At 43.9% G+C, this 18,035-nt stretch overlaps 1 protein-coding gene across 12 annotated transcripts in view; it reads left to right on the top strand.

Moving 5' to 3' along the window:
- Positions 1-18,035, top strand: part of Syne2 (spectrin repeat containing nuclear envelope protein 2) — a 320,688-nt gene that overhangs the window by 158,624 nt on the left and 144,029 nt on the right. For 11 of the 12 annotated variants that reach the window (XM_076550884.1, XM_015992010.3, XM_076550887.1 and 8 more), the window contains exons 46-51: positions 3,994-4,149; positions 5,289-5,554; positions 7,198-9,304; positions 10,882-11,204; positions 13,281-13,425; positions 14,510-14,728. In XM_076550884.1, the coding sequence (XP_076406999.1) occupies positions 3,994-4,149; positions 5,289-5,554; positions 7,198-9,304; positions 10,882-11,204; positions 13,281-13,425; positions 14,510-14,728 (3,216 nt within the window). Of the gene's footprint in view, positions 1-1,961; positions 2,185-3,993; positions 4,150-5,288; positions 5,555-7,197; positions 9,305-10,881; positions 11,205-13,280; positions 13,426-14,509; positions 14,729-18,035 lie in introns of those variants that run through there. The other variant, XM_042260791.2, reaches the window with a different exon arrangement.

The raw sequence follows: 18,035 nt of genomic DNA on the forward strand, positions 1-18,035 counted from the left end.
ACTGGTTTTCAGTTCTTTTCAAAAACATTCTGAGCATTTATAACTTGATGCGTAAGAGGCATGTGTAGTAGTAAGTCCTGGAAGATGGATGATCATACATGTGAGCCAAGTGGGTAAGCAAGCAGGGTCATGGCTCAAGTCAGTGGTTAGAGGGGAAGGAAGGTCATGAAGTGAGTGTGGGTAGGGAAGGGTAATGAATGAGGACTGTGTCAGCTGTTGTTTATCCTGGAACCTTAGTGGGAGGGAGAACTCTGTGTGTGTGTGTGTGTGTGTGTGTGTGTGTGTGTGTGTGTGTGTGTACGTGTACAGAGGCCAGAGGAAAACGCTGAGTGTCTTACATGACTCTCCATTGAATTCCTCTGAGAAGGGTTTCTCACTGAACCCGGAGCTTTCCATTTTTCTTCCTTCGTAACCAGCAAGCATTCCTCTTACTGCTCCCTCTCTCCCTCGGTCCTGGGGTTGTAGGTGTGTGCACGCCCACACCTGGCCTATTCTGTGGACCCTCATGCTGGCGCAGCGAGGGCTCTTGACCCATTGCGCCACTCTGCCATCTTCCCAAGCCCTGGTGTTACCTTTCCTGGTGATGTTTACCCTTAGAATTGTTTCTCATTGCTTCGTGTTGAAAGCTTTGAGAAGAAAGAAAACACTCTCCAGAGGTGGTCTGACATGAATCCTCCTGCTGATCATGGGTTAGGAGTGGTGGGCTAGGGTTCTGGCTGTCACCATGTGTCATAGTCAAGGGACTATTGCGTTTGACTGGGAAAAAGGATAGTGACATTATTGACTTGGCTTTCCTGACTGATCAACACTGGTTATAATAGAAATGATAATTGAGTCTGGAGAACAAATTTATAACTGTCTACTGAAAATTGAGTGGATTGTGTTTTATGACTAGTCATTTCCTTCTAGGCAAGTAGTCTAAAGAAACCCATACATCAGTGAGTCCTATTTGAAAACCAAGGACCCTGGGATAGAAGTGAAAGGAATTATATGAACCTACCAGAAAGGGAAAAAAGGAAAGAAACGTGTGTGTCCATGTGGGAACTGTAGAGCGTCTGTCACAGCATCTATAATGGGAAAGTAGGGAAGCGATGACATCATTGTTCATAGTAATGATGGTTAGCTTGAAGAGAATCTTAATGAGGAATTGCCTAGATAAGGTTGGCTTCTGGGAATGTTTGTGAGAAGTTTTCTTAAGGGCTGTTGAGGTGGGAAGTCCCATCCTGAATGTGGGTGACACTATTTGACTGGCTGTGTAGGAGTAATCTAGCTGAGCACCAGGCACGCATGCTTTGACTGATCCCTGCTTGTGACTGTGGGCAGCATGTGACTCGCCGCTTCAGGCTTCCGCCACTGTGAATTTCTCACCACGATGGACTATAACTTGTAATTATAAGCTACAACAAACCTTTAATTCTCTGAGTTGCTTTCTTTTGGGGTGTTTTGTCACAATAACAGAAATTAGACTAGTAGAGTGGTCTAAAAGATAAGCTGTGTTCATTCACTGAACAAAACAAATCCACAAAAACCATAGTTGATGGATACCTGTTAGATTTTTCAAAATATGCTAAATGGAACAAATTAAAGTGAAGTGATACATACATGGCTTTCATTTCTGTAAGAATTTAATATATAAACTATAACATAGTAAAGATGACAACATGTATATTTGGCTACAGGACTGTTTGCTTTGAGAGATGAACAAGTTTATGGAGATATGGCAGGAGGCTATAAGTTTCTTTAATATAGAAAATTATATCCCATTAACCTTTGTTCTCAGTCATGTGGGGTTTTTGTTCTTTCATATATATGTATGTTTTACATGTTTTATGATGTAAGATAAAATGTTCCCTCTAGTATGTACAATAACATAGAGCAGAGGGTGGTGAGCAGGGCATGAGGAAGGGACAGAACCTTCCAGGAGCCAATCAGGGCCCAAGCTGGCTTTCAACCTCCCTGGCATGAGCCAAAGGAATGTTGCCTGTTACGTTTGAAATGTTCGTTTGAGGGACTCTGTTGGCCCTTCTGTCGTGGTTGAAAATGGCTTTGGCAGTCGATGAGCAAGTGGTTTTGGGGGGTGATTTGAAGTGTTATGGTGAACTGTGTCTGACTGCTGAGGTCTGATATTACAAATGTTGCCTGTGACATCCTGGTAACAGTGGCCCTCGGGCACCGGCTCATGAGGTAAGAGAGGGTTAGATGCTTTGAATTCTTGGTGGCTAGCAGTGACAGATAAGTCTCTCTGGGGTCTGGTTTCTAGGCCTTCAGTGCAGCCTCTCTTGGGTGCAGGTGCTTGTGGGGGTTTCCGAGGAAGTGAAGGGGGAGGCAGGCACCACCTGCTTCAGTGTGGCCCGGGTCCTTTCCTCTCCAGATCCCGGTGAGACTGTCCTCTACATAGGTTTTCAGGAGAGCCCAAGTGAATTAGAGACTCAGAACTGGAAGGAACTTGCAAAATTGTAATTATTTATCACATTTCAAAACAGTGACTTCTGCTGTGTTATTTCAAAATAATGGGTACCCTGGGCACTTGGATTCTCTTGCCAGTGTGAGCTGGTCAATCTCCAGGCAGGTGGTTATTTTATGTCGACTTTTAATTTTAGAACTGCTTCAAATTTACAGGACAGTTACAAAGATAATATCGAATGTTCGGTTATCTCCCTGCACAGTGTCTCGTATTGTTATCACATTACAGCACTATGCAGAGTAACAGTTGTTCTTGGTTTTTGTATGTGCTTTGTTCTGTGAGGTTCAAGGTGGTCTAGCCCTGAACAGGCCAGGCAAATGCTTGATCCTCAGCACCGTCTCCATCCCCATCTACTTAAAGAAGTATTGATACGGTGCCTGGTACATGTAAGTGTTCAACACATATATCTAGAGATGAATTAGTGGGTGAAGGTGCCTGCTGCCAAGCCCAAGGACCTGAGTTCAATCCCTGGGACCAGAGGTAGAGAACCCAGTCCTGCAGGTTATCCTCTGATGTCCACATACACACTTGTGTACACACACACACACACACACACTAAAGTAAAAAATAATAAAAATAAAAACTAGTTGTTGAAAAAGAGGTGAACACAAACGCCCCATAGATAACCACAAGTTCCTAAAACATTCGATAAAGATCAAATTACTCATTTATAATGTTTCCCACCTTATGTAAGTTTTTATTTTTATTTAAGTTAGTATGTTGTAGGGGTACATGCACACATGCTTACACACAGGCACTTGGGTGCGCCTGTGGAGGTCAGAGGGTAATTAATGTTCGGAAGTCATTTCCCACCTTCCAGCTTATCAAGACCGGGTCTCTGCTTCTCCTGCTCTGTTCTGTGCTGCAGACTAGCTGGCCGTGGGCTCTGGGCAGGCCCCCTGTCTCCACCTCTCATCCTGAGGTAAAGTCACTGGGGTTGCAGAGACTTGCCACCACACCCGGGTTTCCTTTTTCCGTAGGTTCTGAGGGTTGAACTTGGGTACACAGGATGGCTTGGCTAGTGCTTGTGCCCACTGAGTGATCTCTGTGGTTACCAGGTTGAAGTTTTCCTTACCGACTGGTTGGAGGCATACTTTCCTCTCAGTATCACGACTTCTTGGTGTTTCCACATTTACCTGCTTGTTTTGAACTGCTGATAGGTAGAAATGAGCACCTACTGTTTGCTTGGTCCTCTTCAGTTTGTGAATACTGAGTGTAAGTTTGGGAACTGTTGACTTCCATCTGTTTTGTTTCCTTAAGATTATATACTATACCTCAGTGTCTCATGAAGCAACTCTAGGTCCCATGCTATCGTAACAAAAATGTTTCATCTTGGGGGAAGGAGTACCAATGCAGGTATTAATTATTCTGTGGGAAAAGTCCATCTTTGGTAGTCCCCAAATACACCTCTTTAAAGCTTTTGATCTGAGTAAACAGCAGCAGCAACTGGAACTGTTTTAATCAAGAAACATGAAAGTGGTTCATTTGGAAGGTAGGCCATTCAGCAATTAATCTTTTTATGTTTTCAGAACTCGGCTGTGGAGATGATTTTGTCAAAACAACTTTCCCTCCACGTTCAAGAAAGCATGCAAAACAGCCAAGATGAGCGGAAAGTCAACGAGCTGCGAAATCAACCTTTAGAATTGGACATTATGCTAAGAAATGAACAATTAAAAGGGATGGAGGTATGGGAACATGAAAAACACGAGCAGCATGATTGCATCGTTTACCCAGCGCAATACAATGTATTTTAATTACCAAAAACTTGCTTGTATGGAGTGAAAAGTCTTATTTAACCTTTGCCTGATGATCAGCTTGGTAACTCTATAATTATGTACTAATCAGTAAGTTGTATAACTCGAACCATTTAAGAAGTGGGAGAGTTTAATGAACATTCGACTTCTTCCTGTTCCACAAAGTTCTGGAAAAACTTCAGTGAGAGTTTGGGGCTGACTCACCATCGTACCTTTTCACAGGGTTCTCTTTCAGACAGGTTCTGTTTTTCCTACTGATCAATATGTTGGGGCCTCCTCCTGAGCTTGGCAGCTGTGTTTATAGGCAGTAACGATGTATTTTTAGCTACTGAACCTGAAAATTCTATACATGGCCATGTTTTTGTTGTTGTTGTTTTGTTTTGTTTTTTGATATTTTGAGACAGGGTTTCACTGTGTAGCTTTGGAGCCTTTCCTGGAACTCGCTCTGTAGCTCAGACTGGCCTCAAACTCAGAGATCTGCCTGCCTCTGCCTCCCAAGTGCTGGGATTAAAGGTGTGCGCTGCTGCCGCCGCTGCCACCACCACCACCTGGCAATAGCCATGTTTTAAAAAGTGAAACTCTAAATCAGTGGTTCTCAACTAGTGGGGTCATGACCCCTTTGGGGGTCAAATGACCCTTTCACAGGGGTCACCTAAGACCATCTGCGTATCAGATATTGACATTTTGATTCATAACAACTTGAGGAACTGTATTAAAGGGTAGAAGCCTTAGGAAGGTTGAGAACCACTGCTCTGGATGATCTCTGCTGTTTCAGACAGCTCTACAAAACAGTAAACATGTATCTAAACCAGGATAAAGGAGATAGATGGAAATAACAAAAGTGAGTCTTCTTTTGTGAATTACAATAGAGCTCACTACGAGATAGTAAATGCTCACCCAGTGTTCTAGATCCTAATATGATTCTTGTAAAATAGAGGTCACGTGAACAAATGAAATATGTATTACTCCCTCATGGGATAAATAGGGCATGCTATCTATATGAAGGAGTTCAGGAGGAAAATGATTGAGTATGTGAGCGCCTACATGCTGATTTGTATGGCTTCCTGTAGGAATTATGTACCCACTTGGAAGCGAGGAAAGCAGCCATTGAACTTCTGGAACAGACTCAGCATCTCAGCAAAACAGAAGAGCGAGCCTCGGCTCTACACACCGCCAGATCTCCAGCATACCACGTGGACAGTCTACTCCAGGCGCTTCTTACTTTGAAGAAAACTAAAGAAAGCCAGTATGGCCTCCTTTATGGTTTCCAAGACCTGCTGGTTGCAGCTGAATCCTCACTGAACATCTTCCTGGCAGAAACAGAAAGCCTCAAAGCGTAAGTGTAAGATCCGGGACTGGGGTTCCTCGCTCCCTTGCAGGCCCAGAGTGTTCCAGTTTATGCTGTGGAAGGATGTCGTGATTTTAAAATCAGGCACGGAAATTGATTCCATGGCAGCACTGGTTCAGTCTGTTTGGGTTGCTCTAGCAGAATGTCACAGACTAGTTGGCTTAAGAATAGCAATTTGTTACTGTTTTGAGGTTGGAAAGTCTAAGTTCTAAGATGCTGACAAACTTCATGTCTGGTGAACCTTCCCTCTAGTTCAGGGGCGTTCATCACCTCCCGAAGACCCCGCCTCTTAATACCAGTATGTGGTCATTTAGCTTTCAACATAAACTGTTTGTGTCTGAGACCCTGGTTCAGAAAAGCAGATAAAGGGCCTGAAAGATGGCTTGGTAGATGAAGGCATTTGCCATCAAGCTCGGCCAGCTGAGTCCAGTACTCAGGACCTAGGCGGAAGGAGAGAGCTGTGGCCCACACAAGCGTCCCCTACCCCACAAATACGAAAGTTTGTTTTTAAAAAGCAAGTAAACCCCAGCAATCAACAACAATTAAATGAGAATTCGTTTGGGGTGGGCATAGGGATTCAAACCATAGCAGAAGGTGCTTAAGAAAACTTTATTGGATTCATAATCTTTGTGTGTATTTGTGTGTTACTGAGTACCGTGTTTTACACATAATTTATTAAACAATAGTGTAAATATCTTACATGTATATACCTAAGTTCTATGGAATTCAGCACTCCTCAAAATAATGTATTCTGCACTGTGGAGTGGAAAGAACCATGTGTAAGGTTGCCTAGTATCAATATAATTGAATATTATGTATTTTAATTATTTTGATTAAATGTATGCATTCTGGCATTCTGGGGATCAGTAAGAGGGCTCAGGAGATAAAGAAAGGAGCTGGCTGCCAAGCCTGATGATCTGAATTCAAGTCTCTGAGCCTGTGTAAAGGTGGAATGGGAGAGAGATGACTCCACAGAGTTGCTCTCTGGCCTCTCCATGCATTCCATGACATGAGCCTTCTCCCCCCCATCATACAATAATAATAATAATAATAATAATAATAATAATAATAATAATAATAATAAAATATGTATTTCCTTTAGCCTTGAAAATAACAAATGGTAGATCTATAAAGTTACATAAGTTAAGATCTATAATAATGGGCAAATATTTCTCATCTTCAAGGTTTGCTTTATGCTTATATCTAAATGGGTTTTATTTTCAGTAATATCCCTTAAAATAATTTTATATTTAAAAAGATTAGCAGGGGGCTAGAGAGATGGCTTCAGTGGTTAAGAGAACTGGCTGTTCCTCCAGAGGACCTGAGTTCAATTCCCAGCACCCACATGGCAGCTCACAACTGTCTGTAACTCCAAGATCTGACATCCTCACACAGATATACATACAGGCAAAACACCAATGCACATAAAATAAAAATAAATAATTAAAACAAAAAGATTAGCTATCCTTGGTGGAAGGGAAGGGAAGGGTGGTAACAAAGGATTTGGATACTGTGGTCTTGGACTGAGCTTGAGAGGAGGCCTTTCCATTTCCATTTAAAGCATGTTTACATGCCTTCTTCCCTTCAGCTCACTCTTTCCCCTTCATTTCTTCATTTTTTCTTTTTTCTAGAGGCTCACTAGACAGTGCAGCCTATCTGGCCAAAATCAAGAAGTTCCTGGGATCGGTAGAGAAAGAAAAGAGCTCCTTGAGCAAGCTTTGCATGAAATGGCCACATTTATCCGGCCACCTGAGTGCCGAGGATCAAAAGCTGGTGGAGAGCCAAATGAAGCAACTGGAGCATGGGTGGGAACTTGTGGAGCGGCTGGCTCACAAGAAGTGTTTTCAGCAAGCCACGGAGCACGGTGAACTTACCTCCCTCCTGCAGAAGGCCCAGGACATCGGCGTTTCTCTGCATCAGCAACAACAGCGCCTACTGCTAAGTCTGAACTCTCCAGGACAGCAGGAGGGGAGCCTGGACATGGTTGCCCCGGCTGCCGAGATCCAGGCAATCAAATACGAATTTTCTGGTTTAAAGCGGCAAGCAGAGCTTCAGATGAAGAGACTTTGGGGAGAAAGGGAAAAGGAAACTCTGGAAGGTGCACTGAATAGTTTGAATAAGCAACTGGAGGCGCTGGTGCCCTTAAACCGAGAGGTAGAAAATCAGGTTAAGAAGTGTGACCTAAAGAACAGGATAAAGGAGACCCTCTTATGGGTCAAGAACATGTTGGCGGAGCTCACTGCCCCCATCGCCCTCCTCCCCGACGACATCCTTTCTCAGATCAGAAAGTGCAAGTTGATTCACGATGGCATTCTGGGTAAGCAGCAGGCAGTGGAGCTGCTGGTGGAAGAGGTCAGAGGCATCACTCCCAGCCTCCCAAGGAGTAAGAGCGATGGTTTAAATACTCTCCTGGAGGATTTACAGAATCAATACCAAGCGCTGCTTTTAAAGTCCACTCAGAGGTCACAGCAGCTAGAATTGAAGCTGGAAGAAAGAAGCCAATTGTTTGCGATCATAGGAAAGGCTCAGGTGGTGCTTGGACAAAGCGAACCGCTGATGGTCCCCCCGCAGGAGAAAACCTCCGCCACGGAAGCCGAGCTGGAGCGTCGCCAGGCCATCTTGAAGGCGTCCCAGCAGCAACTGAGAGACACGGAGAGTGAGATCTCAGCACACCTTCAGGAACTCACAAATGCCTACGAGGATGCAAATGTGTTTGAGAGATTATTTCTGGATGACCAGTTAAAAAACCTAAAAACAAGGACCACCCGAGCACAAAGATCCATCCAGAATCATTGTAATGAAGTTGAAGGCAAGATCAGGTCTCTCCGAGAATTCCATGAGAAAACAGCGGGGCTTCAGAAAGAGGTTGAGAGCATCCAGCTCGGGGAGCTTCTCCCGCTTCCTCAAGAGCCAACGCAGGATGCTAGAGAGCAACTCGGCCATCTTAAAAACAAGATGGCTGCTCTTCAAGGCAACATCTCACAAGCGTTGACGTCTGAAGAAGTGTTTGACTGTGTAGGGCTAGGCTGGGATGGCTCACTGCTTGAACAGTTACAAACCCAAGTGTTTGAAAGACAAAGGGACCTGGAAGAAAAAATTAAGCAGCTGGACACATTTTTGATAGCACGTGACAGGTACCAAGCGTTACTAAGTAAGATAAAGGCCATGGATTTGCAAATTAAGGAAAGGGCCAAATCACTACTGACAGGCCCCAATATGTCACCAGAAAGCACACTGCTCCACGCACAACTTTTGATTCAGAAAATTGAAAAAGCCAAATGCTTGCGTGATGAGGTAATGGAGAAGTTGATTGAAAATGAGGCTTTTGACGACTCGTTCAAAGAGAATGAGATGCTGCAGCTGAAGCTGACTGCCGAAGAAAATGCTGGGCTTCGAGAGGCTCTCCAGAACATGCTGCTAGAATTGCAACCGAAAGGAATGGATGAAAAGGCTTTCCAGGATAAACTGGAAAATTCCCTACGTGTTTTAAAGCAAATACAGACTCGGCTACAGCAGCCTTTATGCGTAAATTTGGGGACTCAACATATTCAAGACGAGAAGGAGACTTGGGAAGCATTTGGTGAGCAAGTTCAGGCAGAAATGTGTGGTATTGGAGCCGTGACTGTTACTGAGGAGCAAAGACAAGACAACCCTTCCGGAACCAGTGGCGTGGAGGCAAAACTACAGGACCTTGAAGGTCTTCACACGGAGCTGAGCAAAAGCATTGATTTACGCACAGTAAGTTATCTTTGAAATCGGGCGTTTTAAGGCATCACCCTTGCTGGTGGTTGTTTGGCTCCAGGTTATTGTCAGTACTTCTGAAGATAGTACAGGTCCTCCAGGAGAATTCTCTGCAGGAAGACAAACTGCTTCCTGAAAGGCGGTGAGCCACTGTATCATGTTGACTCACTCATTCAGCGTTAAACTTCAGTACCTCAGACATTTGAGAAAAGATGCAGCAGACATCGTTGTTTCCCTTGTAAGCCCCATCGAGCTCACCAGAAGTTTTTTTTTCTTTCCTTTAGTGATAGTAACAGGATATGGAGTGGAAGTGTAGAAGGAAGGACACCAAATGATAACTAATGTTTATTTAGAGCTTACGTTATGCTGGGGGGGCGGGGCGGGGGCGGCTGCTATCGTTATCCTTGGTTAATGGAAAATTGAGGGCTAGGGGTCTAGCTCATTAACAGAATGCTTGGCTAGCATGTGCAAAACTCCCAGGTTCAATTCCCAGCACTGAAAAAATAAAGTTGAATCTCAGACGCATGAAGATCTTCTGGGGGGATCTTAGAGCAGTGACGGAATCAGGAAGCAAATTGAGATTTGTCTAAGTCTATAGCAGGCGTCCTGAAATTTAAGGCCGACTGGCCAAATCCTGTCCCTAGTGCTTGATTTATAAATGAACTTTTATTGGGGCACGGCCAGGCCTATTATTTATGTAACGACTGCGGCTGCCTTCTTGCTACATCGGGGTTGAGTAGTTGTTGGGGAACTTGCTGAGTTCTGTTGGAGACCAACTCTAACACACTCCCTGTCATCCTCTGGTAGTCAGCAAGTATCCTGGGCAGCATCCCAGTGTACCAGGAGTGGGGAGCTGGGGCCTTATGTGCCATTGTCTAGCTTCAGTCTGGAGAATGGAAAGTCTCTTTTTACCCAAAAAGTTAGCATTAGAAAATAGGTGTAAATACCACAGAAATGGAAAGTGATATGGTAAATCCTTGTGTGCTATTTAAATAGTTTTGTAAGAAATGCCGAGTAATTCTAATACTACTTTTGCTTTTAATAGTTTCAAGAAACACTCGATAACTCACCCCGCCCATGAATAATTTGTTTAGAGCTGGGCAGGAGGAGGTCTTTAAATTCACTGGCTATTTTTTCAAGACTGAGGTATAGGGACATTCAAAGATGTGCCCGAAATGAAGTTGATGGCAGATACGCTATTTATTTGAAACACAAGAAATCTGGCTTTTGGGTTGTTTTCATTGGTTCATAGATATAAAGGTTATATACATTATATACAATGCTTTCTTTAATTCATAGCCTTGTGCAAGAACTCCAGAGTCAGAATTATGTATCAACTGACAAGATGAAAGAGATGTTACTTTAAATTTAAATTAGATTTCTTAGAAAATGTGACTTTTTTTATTCTTAGTTACACATTTTTAAATATTAATGTAAGACTTCCCCTTGTAAGAACAGGCAGTCAGCTCTCATAAGACTCATCATAATTGAGAATAACAAGTTGGAAACTTGGAAATAACAAGTTTCCCCAAGTTGGAAAACTGTGTGACTGTGTTTAATCTCCATTTCACTAGAATGTCCTGAATGATGCATATGAAAATGCATCCCACTACGATGAGACAGTCACGAGGGCAGTAGGGATCATCAGGTCCCTGGAAGCCATGCTTTTATCATACAGAGTTGACCTTCACCATCCCAAAGAGTCATTGGAGCTGGCGCGCTGTAAGCAAAAGGAATTGCAGTCTGCAGTAACAGACATCCAGAACCTCACGGAGACGCTGGGGACTATCTACAGCCCTGAGGCCAAAGAGCAACTTCAGCGCACTTTACAAGAACTAGCTTCTAAGAACTCAGCCTTGAAGGCAGTGCTGGAGGCCCAGGAGGCAGAGGACGGGAGGTAGGTGGGCTTTCTTAAGGGATCTCTTCGGCAACAGAAGAGGATTTTCCTTGTCTTTATAATTAATGTGCACATCAGAGAAAGTTTGAATATAAGAAAGTTTAAAAAGTCACCAAAGAAAACCATGTTAAAAGTTTCATTATGTTTAATTCTTGTTTAGTATTTGATACATACGATGTATAACATGTGTAGATAAACCACATTAACTTGAATTTTCTCAGGGGCTTCTCCTCCTCCCTTTATTAGGAAATAATAAATTCTTATTCTTTTCATTCTTTTCTTCTGTAACTCCCTATTTTTCAAGCTCATCACTTTGACTATAAGGTTTATTCTCATTCTTGTCTGTAGCACACTTAGCTGCCGATGGACATTTGAGTTGTTGGCAGTTTCCTGCATTAAACAGCAGTGCTTCGAGGAACATATTGAAGTGCAGGAGCCTCCCTGGGGTATGTCAGGGTGTGTTAGCCCAGGTCAGAGGGATGCAGTTCCTGGCACTAAATGGCCGCCTCATTTCCAGAAAACCAGGTACATACAGATAGTCCAGCTGTCCCGCCTCCTACAGATAGTCCAGCTGTCCTGCCTCCTTGCTAACACTTGACATTAAATGTAAGAGAGGGCTGGAAGACGGCTCAGTGTGTAAGATGGCTTGCTTTGTAAACATGAAAACCTGAGTTCAATTCCACAGAACCCATGCAAAAAATCGGGCATGGCCTTGATGCACCTCAGCTCTACAGGGTCGGCCGGGGGACATGTAACAAGAGGAACCCTGTCTCAAAAGATAAGAAAGGGAATGATAGAACTGGTCACTAGCTGGCCTCCTTGGCTTTCACACATGCACAGAAGCATGCTCCTCTGTCCACATATGTGTGCATACCGTGTATCCATACAGAGTAAGAGGCTAGCTGTGAGATGGTTCAGTCAGTAAAGTGCCCGTCACATAAGCATGAAGGCCAGAGTTTGGTTCACCGATACCAACGTGAAGACTGGGTTATACCTACCCCAGGATCCTGGAGCTCATTGACCAGCCTACGTGGCCAAGTCAGCAGCATTAGGTTCAGAGAGAGACCGCCTCAAAAGATAAGACGGAGAGCAAAGAAGCCACCTCACGCTGATGTCTGGCTTTCACATGAGAGCACGCACACACACACACACACACACACAGAAACACACAGTGTTTTTTATTTATTGTTTTTGTCGTTGTTTGAAACTAGCCTTTTGCCTCAAACTTCAGGCAGTCCCCTTGCCTCAGTTTCCTGGGTATGAGTGCTAGGATTTCAAGTGTGAGAGGTTTTATGTTAAGGTATCTATTACAGAATTTTTAATTTTTTTTTATTTTATGAGGGATTAAGCTGAAGGTCATACATGTGCTGGGCATGTGCTCTGCCATAAAACTACACCCCAGCTCCCCCAAATAGAATTTTAAATTATTCTCAGTGGATTATTTAGGGGGTACCTACTTAGTTATGTAATTGTATGGTGTTTTTAAAAATATATCACAGTTAAATATAAATTATCCCACTTTCATTTTTTTTGCTGTATAACATTAGTCCTTTTCTTTCTTGTAACAAATATTTTATACTAGTATCACAATCCATATATAAAATTCTGTGAAGACTTGTTACTTAACCTTGTTTTTTGTTAGATATAGTTTTTTTTCCCCCTGTTTTAATCAATACTCTTGTGTATAAAAGTCTTTTACTATGCAAATGAGTTTATTCTGATTCTGGTAAATTCCTTATATTTGAGATAAACTTCTTAAAATAAGCAATTGAACAAATGAATCAAAATGTAGACATTTTTAAGATTACATGGCTTTCTTCCAGAATTCAACCCACTTACAACTCAATAGTAGTATATAAAAAAATCTCAAACTCTCAATTTTTTCTCCTCTCTCTCTCTCTAACTTCATGTTTGTTTTGAGGGCAACTGTATCTGCCTGTTTAAAGCCATCTATAGGTGCCTTGAATGGCAAAAAAAAAAAAAAGCATCCCCTCCTTTCTTTAAGTGTTGAATGTGTTGGGGGTGAGTTAATGAGAAATGAAATTTAATATTTTTTTTTCCTAACTGCCTCTTCAGGTGCCTAGAGAATTACAAACGCTATGGAAAAATGAAAGAGGACATTTGCTCTCGGCTCAGGAAAATGGAGACAGATCTCGGACAGTCCATGTCCTCATGGCCCAGGTCTTACAAAGAAGCTTTGGGACGCCTGGATCAGAGCAAGGTAACACTGTCAGTCTGCAGGCGCAATCTTTGAACACCCGTGAGAAGTGTCTCGGCGGGGTGGGGTGGGGGGCGGGCGGTGGAGATGAGGGGATGATTCTGACCCCTTGGGTTGATTGGCTCTTCAGTCCTCCCCTCCCCCACGGCGTCTTGCCCCCTAGACCGCCTTTCTGACCCTTCCTTCCCTTTCCTGATGTTTTGAGGTGTGCTACCAGGTAGATGCAGTCACGGCATCCGTCAAATTTTGATCACGTCGTTCTATACTGTTACGAAGCTATGTATTTATTCGGGACAGAGTCTCCTGTGTCCCAAGTCCCTCCTGCTTCTGCCCCTCACCTCTCCTTAGTGTTGTGGTCACAGGCATGAGCCTCCATGTCTGGTTTTACTTTCGTTTCATTTTGTTTATTTCTGTAAACACGGTAAGCAAGCACTCCATGACTTGGATACATCCCCAGCCTGTGAAACAGTTTTGAGTTTTGCTTATTCTCATCTGTTAGAATCTGTGGTGCTTTGCTGTTGTACTTTAGGTTTCTTATTTTCATATTTATTTATTTTTGAGACAAAGTTGCTACATAGCCTAGGCGGATCGTGAACTTGCAGTCACCCAGCCTTTGCCTCCTGAGTGCTGGGATTAAAGGCGTGAGGGAGCCATCCACTCCGGGCTTGTCGTTTTGATGTGGATGAGGCCCTTCATCTACCAAAAAGAAACTGAAACAAATCAAGAACTGGTAAATGGGCCAGGTGGTCATGGCACACATCTTTAATCCCAGCACTCAGGAGACAGAGGCAGGGGCAAGAGGATCTCTGAGTTCAAGACCAGCCAGGACTACTTCATGAGATGTGCCAGCCGGTGGTGGCGCACACCTTTAATCCAGCATTCGGGAGGCAGAGCCAGGTGGATCTTTGTGAGTTCGAAGCCAGCCTGGTCTACAGAGCGAGATCCAGGAAAGGCGCAAAGCTACACAGAGATACCCTGTCTCGAAAAACAAAAAACAAAAAAATCCTTAACTGTGCCAGATTAAAGAGTGATATTTTAGAAAAAAGGTCATAGACCGTTTGTCCATCCTGTCACTTTTCTCTTTAAGGCCCTGACATCAAGTGTCCTGTCCATCCAAGAAGACTTGGTGACGCTCCGTCAGGTCCTCAGACCCCTGAGTTGCCGGTGCACAGTGAGTGAGGGCGCCTGTGTGCGCAGCGCGGCCTCTGCCCTGTGGGAGAAGTGGCTGCGTTTGCTGGAAGCCGCCAGAGGGTGGCAGCAGTGGTGTGGAGAGCTGAAGAGGGAGTGGAAGTTCATCAGCGAGGAGGTGAGTCCTCGATTTCCCACACGCGAACCCTGCAGCTTCCGGTGAGAAGCTGGCGCCCCTTCGCCGCGTCCATGTTCTTTCATTTGTACATCAGATGGACATGGCTTGTGAACGTCTGTACAAGTCAGGTCTGGCCACAGCCTCAGGGAAATTCTTCAGCTTCTTTCCTAATAGTGGTAGTCATTTTTTTTTTTTAGGGATCCTATAATTCTCCCTGGAGTCCATGCTCTTCTTCTGCCTTGACATGGTGGAAGCTCTGGGAATCGAACTCAGGTCTCTGAGCTTGTGCAGCAAGCACCATCGCCCGCTGAGCCGGCTCCTCAGCCCTCAGATAATTCTTATTAAAAAGGCGGCCGCTTGCTGAGCGAAAATTCAAAACCTTCATTGCGAGGGAGGATGAGTTCATCCTTAAAAATAACTGTCTTTGCCTTCGTTCCGCGAAAGGTTAGAACTGGGTAATGTGTGTGATAACTGAGTAAATTGGAAATCAACTTCAATTGTTAACTCTGGAAATGAGTTATGATTGTTAAGTGTGGGCCTAAAACTGTGAAATATGGTGACTTCTGAAAACTGTCTCAGAGAAGACCTCTCTGGCATATGCCAGTCACAGATGATAGCTTAGTCGAGGTTTAGGACTTAGATATATTAAGAAAGAAAGTGAAGAATCACGTGAGATCATAGTATTTGCTAATCCTTCCATAGTGCCGGGGATAAGTGAAGTACAAATCAGAACATTAGTTGAAAATTCTCTTCTCTTCATTTCAAAATTTCTGGTGGATTTTCTGAAGAGGGAAATGTGGCGAGTCCATAGTTAATTGGCGGGAGACCGCCTGTGCTCAATGCTACCCAGTTAACCTCCTTAGAACTTAATATTCTAGAAATTGGGGTCATTTCAGCATTGCTGGTGGGGCTTAATCAGTGAACAACAGTCCCTTGGATGTTCAAACTCGAAGAAACTCTGTCAATTATGTTATTGTTTGGGCTGCTAGCCTACCCACAATAACACCACACTGCACTGAGAAACCAGTTCAGACCTGTGCTTCCCAGATCCTTATGTTGGCCTTAGGAGGAAACTATTACTCCCATTTGATATATAGGGAAACTGAGGCACTGACTTTTTTTTTTTTTTTTTTTAAGTAGTGGCCCAAGAGTGCCAACTGCAGACTGACTGTGTGGCAAAGCCCTAGACTGTGGCTGGAGTTGGAGTCTTCTTTACCGTTATAACCTGGCGGCCCAGCTAGGCTTTGAACGCAGTGCTCTCAGTAGATACTTGTTGAGGGAGAGTGTTTCTTCAGATTCTAAGCTTTTCTGTTTTGTCGCGCTACTGTTTTATATCCATTTGAAGTCCTATCTTGCTAATTTAAATCTTATTCATTTAATTCTAATTACGCAAACAAACATTAGACCAGAATCTCATCAAAATGGAGTTCTTTGCAGACAAAGACTCCTGTAGCCCAGGCTCACCACCGACTTGTGTAGCTGAGGAGGACCTTGGTCAACCATTCTGCCCTTTCCTCCCAAGTGCAGGGATTACAGATGTGTGTCACCACACCTGGTTTATGCTGTGCTGGAGCCGGGGCTCTGTTTGTGGGACAAGCATTCTACCAGCTGAGTTCCATGCCCAGCCCAGCAATTGTGTTCTTCAAAGGCCAGCACAAATAAAGACATGTAGTAACAGTGATACAGCTACTGGAGTGAGGACTCACGCAGGGCCTGGCTTAGGTCTATGGATTATGTTTGCATCCATGTGATGGGCGATCCTCAGCCAGACTGCCAAGCCGTCTTCATGGGAGCAGCTGTGCCCCTTTGCCAGCATCCATTGTTGTTGTGCCTGCCAAAGTGTTGACATTCCCTCCTTAGAAGGAAAAGGTGTGGACGGTTGACATTCCTGCCTGGAAGGAGCAGGTGGGGAGGGTCATTGAACCCACGCTAGAGCATCCGGCCACTCCTCCCAGCCATTTCTGTGTTTTTCTGCCCTATCGCTTGTGCCCTCGGGGCCTAGGGGAGGAGCTAGAGTGTATAGGACACTAGGGGAAGGGACTCCATCTGTGTGACGATCCTGAAGACTTTCCAGGACGGGCTGCTTTGGGATCATCCAGGCTCCTGTCAATCACTCTTCATGCACGCTCTGTAAGTAAGCCCAGATAAACGCATTGGGTCCCCAAGGCGAACTTCTGTGGAATTGTACTTTGGTTTGTGATTAGGACTTTAGGAGGAAGGGGTTTGCCTTAGAACCTTAGGCAAGAACTCTTCCAGAGGAAGAGTTTTAGCAACAATACATGAAGTCAACAGGACTCGGCGATGTTGAGTAACTTGCCCAAATTCACAAGTGATAAGATTCCAACTCACACACTGTGTTTAATCACTGAGCTGCTAGGTTATGTGATATCTGTGTATGTCTATTGATGTGATTATGTCGGTGTGAATATGGATGTGTGTGTTGCTGGAGATAAAGGGCTTTGTGCATGCTAGCAAGCACTGCCACTGAACTACATCCCCAGCCCGTAGTGTGATCTTAATGCAGCTCTTATTCATTCACTATATTCCTATATCCACATAAGACCTATGCATGCAAGATTCTGCCAGCGCCCTTGGTGCCTTTCTCTGTGTCGCTGTGATAAATACTCTGACAGAAGCTACTTGAGGGAGGAAAGGTTGACTTGGGCTCAGGGTACAAGAGGACAGTCTGTCATGGCTCCTGATGGCGGGAGCTGGAAGAAGGTGATGTCTGTCTGTAGTCAGGGAGGGGACTGTGATGAATGCCGGTGCTCAGCTGGGTTCCTTCTTTCTTCAGTCCGGACCTCAGCCCTGGGAATGGTGCCACTTAGTGAGGTGGGACCCCCCACCTCAATTAACTGAAGTAATCGAGCTGATCCCTCACAGGCATGCCCAGAACCTTGTTTGTCTCTTCGATGGTTCTAGATCCTGTCAAGTTGACAGTCAATATTGACCATCCAGTATGTAACAATTTCTGTTTTTAAACTATTGTAATAGAACTATTCACTATCTTTATGGACTAAACAGTTTGAGAAGGCAGATTTTTTAAAAATGTAAACATTCATTTTATGAATTTCTAAATCAAAAGTCAATTTACCTTTTGATTTAACTTTTTTCTCTTCCACATAACACCTAACTTTTTTTAGACAGAATGTAATGAATTTGATATCATTATTGATACCCTAGTTAGCTTCAGCTGTCAACTTTATACAGCCTAGAGTCATCTGAGTAAACCTCAATGGAGGAATTTTCTAGATCAGAGTGGCCTGTGATGATGTCTGCAAGGGATGGTCTTGACTGGTAATTGACA

Source organism: Peromyscus maniculatus, chromosome 14 (assembly GCF_049852395.1).
Source record: "Peromyscus maniculatus bairdii isolate BWxNUB_F1_BW_parent chromosome 14, HU_Pman_BW_mat_3.1, whole genome shotgun sequence".
In the NCBI taxonomy this organism is placed as follows: Eukaryota; Metazoa; Chordata; class Mammalia; order Rodentia; family Cricetidae; genus Peromyscus; species Peromyscus maniculatus.